The 6,089-nt window shown below is 38.6% G+C and overlaps 1 protein-coding gene across 1 annotated transcript; it reads left to right on the plus strand.

The window, feature by feature from the left end:
- The first annotated feature begins 1,705 nt into the window (after nucleotides 1-1,705).
- On the plus strand, nucleotides 1,706-4,815 carry LOC111367355 (GDP-L-galactose phosphorylase 1-like). Its single transcript, XM_022988176.1, has 5 exons — nucleotides 1,706-2,460; nucleotides 2,834-3,261; nucleotides 3,334-3,519; nucleotides 3,614-3,874; nucleotides 4,305-4,815. The coding sequence occupies exons 1-5, from the start codon at nucleotides 2,322-2,324 to the stop codon at nucleotides 4,617-4,619; spliced, it is 1,329 nt and encodes a 442-aa protein (XP_022843944.1). The 5' UTR covers nucleotides 1,706-2,321; the 3' UTR covers nucleotides 4,620-4,815.
- Nucleotides 4,816-6,089: the final 1,274 nt, after the last annotated feature.

Below are 6,089 nucleotides of genomic sequence, written 5' to 3' on the forward strand. Positions count from 1 at the left end.
ACTCTATCTGATAATGCGGTGCTTGTGACTGAAAACGGGAAGAAAGGTAACTCCATGAGGAAGAAAGTAACTTGTTGGAACTATGATCAAACCAGCTACGTGAAGAGAAATTGTCCAAAAGGTAGAGCAGGGTCGACTAATTGCTTGGGGTCGGACAACGCGTCTCTCTTAACGGAGGAAGACACGGATGTGGTGCTATAAAGTAAGATGGGAACATTCTCATGGCATGTTGCCAATTACCATGATAGAGAATGCGTTCTTACTAGCGTGGTCAGCATATCTTCACATAACATTGACCGACATTTGATGCAAGGTGTATAGACATGTGGTGCTGTTGTGATGTCGATGGTTGATAAGCTCTCTAGAAAAGTTAATGGAAGAGTTGTACCATAACTATTAGAAGGGTTGTTTCGACATGTAGCCAATGAAATGCTTGAAATTCGCGAATAATTCTGAGTGGTTATACTCTTATGGTGGAGTATGGGACCGTTCAAGTGTATCAAAGGCTTACTTGTTTTTTTCCAAGTATTGTGAATAAAAATTGGAAAAGAGATAACAAGATTTTGACTCATTTTCTAAAACGTGGAGATTGTTAGGTAATTGCCTCAAAAGTCAAAAAGTTGGAAGACTTCTATTGCAAATAATGAAAGGTAATGATTGTATAGAAAACTTCTAATTAAAGTTGAGAGCAGAATCCTTACAAAATTTGGTCTCCAATTTATAGTTGATTTTGGAGTCTTGCATATGAAGAAATCCTTGTTGAGTTAAAAAGTCTTGTTTAAGTTTAAATTAAACTTTTCTACTTGATTATTGATCCTATATATAGTGGATTTATTTCATTATTTTAGGTGTGGTCAGAGAATTGATCTGAGAAAAAAATATTGTGAGACTAACATCTTGAAACTTTTTGTACATTGGGCAGAGAGATAGATATGGTAAAGCTCGAGTTTATTTTTTTTTTCGGTGATACTTGGGGATTTGGTTGATAAGTGAAATTCTATATAATTGTAACAATTTTTCATATAGTGAAAAGCTTTGATGATCCTTTTAATTTGTTCATTATGTTCATTATTTTTCCTTGTTTACTAACGTTTTCTTGAATAACAAAAGATCCTACAGGTAAATAAAAATAAAGGGAATTGGCTTAAAATTCCCAACATTTTATTTGACAAAAGAAAAAAGAAACACCTAAGTTGGCTTTGTTGGATCTCAAGTCGAGCTTGTACTTTAAGTAAATGAGATTTTTCATTGGTACAGAATTTTAGTTGACAGAATTCTTCTAGAAGAGACACAAGTGTGGGCCCCGTGTGTGATAAAACAATCCCAAAAAAATCACCCACCCAACCCATTGTATCTAGTCTAAAAACAATCTGTGAACTAGAATTTCTATAAGTGCAGCACGGCTGTATATGTATATATATATATGAACATAGAATGGAAGTTAGTATGGTTATAATTTATTAAATATATGGTTCCCAAACTTCACAGTAAAAAATTTCAAATTATATAATATAATAACAAAGTCTAAGTTACACAATAAAAAATATCATATATGATTTTTCATATTTTTCTTTAAGCGCTAATTTACATTGTAATTTTGAAATAGTTAACAAAAATCAATATTTTTTTCCTTTCAATTCAATCCGTCGTGTAAATTGCCCAATTGACAACGCTTGTGGTTGTGGTGGATAAAAGATGTAAACTAAGATATTGAACTGTCGGACCAAAATGAGCCCATTATGGATACACAGTAGGGACTGGGCCAAGTGGCCCATCCAATAGATGTGGGCTTTTGGTCTTGTGCTAAAAACTAGCCAAATTCTGACAAACAAACCTACGAAAGTTGACCGCCAATGGCACTGGAAAACGAAGCAGTTGAATTATCAACAAGCGAAGGAGAGAAACAAACGGTATACCATTCCCTGAATTCCATGAATGCAAAATCAGATATACGATATCTTCCAGGAATTTAATGCTCATAATTGCCATAAATAAGCAATTAAATACCAATCAAACAAAATTTTTAATCACGGCTTTTCTTGAATCCAATGGTTACTTTTCCCAGTCTCAAACAATTCAACACGAGGTGATTTTCAATCCTAAGGTGAACGAGAAGAACCGTATCCCATCCCCACACGGCGGCCGGGGTGCTTTACCCTCCGAAGGCGGCTGCCCCTCCGATGTCCTCTTCCTTGCTGGCGGTGGCTTTGATTTTCTTTGTAGTTTAAGTAAGCCATTTTTGTTCCCTGTGTTTGAATTTTAAACGATAGGATAGAAGAAGACACGAACGCGTAAATACGCATAGATCCAGGAGGGACGGGATGTCTATAGAAAGGATGTTGACTATAAAACGGGTGCCAACCGTGCTCTCTAATTATCAAGAGAATGCTTCATCTGAGGACCTGGAAAGCAAGGCTCGAGGATGTGACCGCAATTGCCTTGGAAAGTGCTGCTTCCCTGGTATATTTTTACATTTTAGCTTATTAATACCGGTGTCATCAGTAGATAGTATATATTAAATATTTATGAATAATTTAATATTGACAAAGTTTTGAATCTTTGGTTTGGTGTTTGCTACGTGTCTGTTTCATTGTCATTTTCAGAAAAAGAGAGAGGTCTTATATTGTGCATCTTTATTTCTGGTTTTATAATTTGAAGTCAACCAAAGCTTTAATTTTTAAACAGTTCAACTGGAACAATTTTCCTTGACATGTAAACATCAGGCAAAAATTCAGCAATCCGTTTGACTGTGAAGAGATATGTCTAATTGCTTTTTGTGAAATGCATTCTAAGATATCTTGTTCAATTGAATTGATTATTTGTATATTTTCAGTTTCCAAGCTACCTATCTATGCATTCAAGAATGTGGAGCATGAGATGGTTGAGAATGGCATTGACTTGTCTTGTGGAAGAGGACCTCCAATGTCCTTTTTAAATAATTTGTTGTTGGGACAGTGGGAGGAGCGCATGAGTAGGGGCCTTTTTAGGTATGATGTGACCACCTGTGAGACAAAGGTCATTCCAGGCAAATATGGTTTTATTGCACAGCTGAACGAGGGGCGTCACCTTAAGAAACGAGCTACAGAATTTCGTATTGATCAAGTTCTTCAGCCATTTGATGATAACAAGTTCAACTTTACAAAAGTGGGCCAAGAGGAAGTCCTCTTCAGGTTTGAACCAAGCAAGAACAATGAGATGCATTACTTCCCAAGTTCAGCAGTTGATGATTCTTCTGGCGCACCTAATGTTGTTGCCATCAATGTGAGTTATAGTTACATACAAATGTAGTAAGGTAACTTTCGAATTTTAGATTGCCTGTATTTTTTTTTTCAGGTGAGTCCTATTGAATATGGGCATGTGCTTCTGATACCTCGTGTACTTGATTGCTTCCCTCAGAGAATTGATCATGAAAGTTTCTTGCTTGCTCTTCACTTAGCCAGAGAAACAGCAGATCCGGCCTTTAGAGTGGGTTATAATAGTTTGGGTGCATTTGCCACCATCAATCACCTCCACTTTCAGGTGATAAAGCAGGCATTCTGTTATTTAGTTCAATGTGATTCGTCATTCATCTCTTTGTTTGACTTTATTAATTGTTTGAAATGTGTTTTGACAGGCATATTACTTGTCACTTCCATTACCAATAGAGAAAGCACCAACTTGCAGATTAATGGCCATCAAGGAACCAAGTGATACCAGGGTGTCAGTATCTAAGTTATTGGATTATCCTGTGTCTGGTCTTGTTTTTGAGGGTGAATGCACGTTGCACAATTTATCTGATGCTGTTGCCAATTCCTGTGTTTTCCTCCAAAATAATAATATTCCTTTCAACGTACTAATAGCTGATTGTGGCAGAAGAATATTTTTGCTACCTCAGGTAATTTATCTTAGAATTTCTTGGCCGCTTTTGTGCGGTGATCCGTGAATTACCAATAATCCTACATCATCAAGTCTTATTTGACATTGAATATATGGTTTATCAACACTCATAAATCTGTGCAAAGAATGATACATGGTAACGTCGATTAGCATTTAATCTGATATTTCTTACTGCTTATTTGACCATCTGGGATGTTGGATTTGTTTTACATACTATATGAATTTAGTAGAACAATTTCTACTGATTAATGTATCGCACTTGGTAAAAATGAATCTCATATTATGTAGCACATATTTTCCTAAATGCACGTATAATTCTGAGACGTTTTTGGTTTTGGATTTCTGAATGTCTTCGTCAATTTATGCTTATCAATATATTTTCCCTATTGCATTAGAAGCTAATTGTGACTTCCTTGATGAAATGCCAGTGTTATGCCGAGAAACAAGCACTTGGAGAAGTAGGACAGGAGCTTCTGGACACTCAAGTGAACCCCGCTGTTTGGGAAATCAGTGGCCACATAGTGCTTAAGAGAAGAAAGGATTACGATGAAGCATCTGAACAATACGCTTGGAGTCTTCTTTCCGAGGTTTCTCAATCCGAGAAGAGGTTTCAGGAGCTGACGCAATTTATTGCTGAGGCAGCTGGTTTCTTGCATGTAGAGAATGACGTCACAGCAAACCATGAGTCTGGTGTGCCACGAGCCACTTCACATCTTCCTAAAGATTGTCTCGTGCAGCATTGATGCATGTGGCTTGCAATGTGTAACGCGCCTCTGCTAGTCGTCTATGGCGGTTGGTTATAGTATGAGTAGAAAGTTTGTTTGCGTTTTAAGCAAACTAGAAACTTCCTCGACTGGTCTGTTGTTATAGTGATATTTGGAAACTGTCTTGTGAACCATATTTCCGTATACATATTTTTCCTCTAATTGGTTCCTTTCTTAATATCTCCCGATTGTTGGCATTGTTCTTAATATCTTCCTTTAAAAAGCTTGCTCAGAAACCAAATGTGGTATTATTCATTACAGGTGATATAATCAAGTTTGTTCCCGACGTTTACACATACCCTAGGACTCAATTTCGTCGGTATGTGATCAAAATGCTCGGGACATATGTGCTCGGGGAATCCCCTATATGCCCGAGCTATTATCCCGAAGAGTTATTCATCAATCATTCGACATGTCCTCGGGATTATGACCTACGACAGTGCCTTATCCAACGAGAGATTTATTCTGACTAAATATCCTCAATTCATGTCTCCTATGCCCTGAAGAACTCTATTGGTATCACAGTTATACCTCAATTCAAACTCCTATCTCGCGTAGGACTCATTGGTGTAAGATTGCAAAATCAAGCTATCCTACTACAGGTGCAACACGGAATCCTAATATGAACACACCACCTACCTCTATAAATACAGAACCTTGGGGCATTATTCAGGTACGTTTTTCATTGTTCTTCAGCACATAGTCTTACGCATATATTTCCCTTTCTGACTTAAGCATCGGAGGGGCGACGAGAACACACCTCGTTGCCTTTGTTTCAGGTACCAGAAGACCACTATCGTGATCAACCCGAATCATCAAGCTCGAAAAATCAGCAGGTACGATTTTTGGTAGCATCATTGGCGCCGTCTGTGGGAACCGCTACCAAAAGCCATGGTAAACACACGTTCTGGTCTTCCATCAGCAAGCTCATCCGCTCCAAACCAACCTCCTCCTGAGGATATCCCTGTTCCTCAAGAGGAATCATCAGAAGTGCCAGAGCCCCTGCCAGTAGTTGTCACTGTTGGAGCCTTTGAAGAGCTTAGACAACAGGTCGCCACACTGACTCAGCTGCTAAGTCAAAGAAATTCGCATCCGTCACCCACACCAGCACCCCAAGGGGGTTTTATGGCCGATGCTCGAGCACGTGTCCCTGACAATGGCGGAGCAGGGGCCTCGGGTATACCACGTGTGACCTCGACCTCGAGATCAGTGACCATGGAGTCCGGGAAACTCGCTAGGATTATTTAAGAAGGAATTGCGGCGGGCCTACTTCAGGGCAACAAAGGGACGACAAGATTCAGTCCCAACACTCCATTTACTTCCGAGATATTAACATTCCCCTTGTCAGACAGATTTAAGTATCCTAGGATCAAAGAATATGATGGGACCACCGATCCAATCAATCATCTGAACATCTACACGGACGTCATGAATCTACAGGTTGCACCA

This window comes from Olea europaea, chromosome 18, assembly GCF_002742605.1.
Source record: "Olea europaea var. sylvestris chromosome 18, O_europaea_v1, whole genome shotgun sequence".
NCBI lineage: Eukaryota > Viridiplantae > Streptophyta > Magnoliopsida > Lamiales > Oleaceae > Olea > Olea europaea.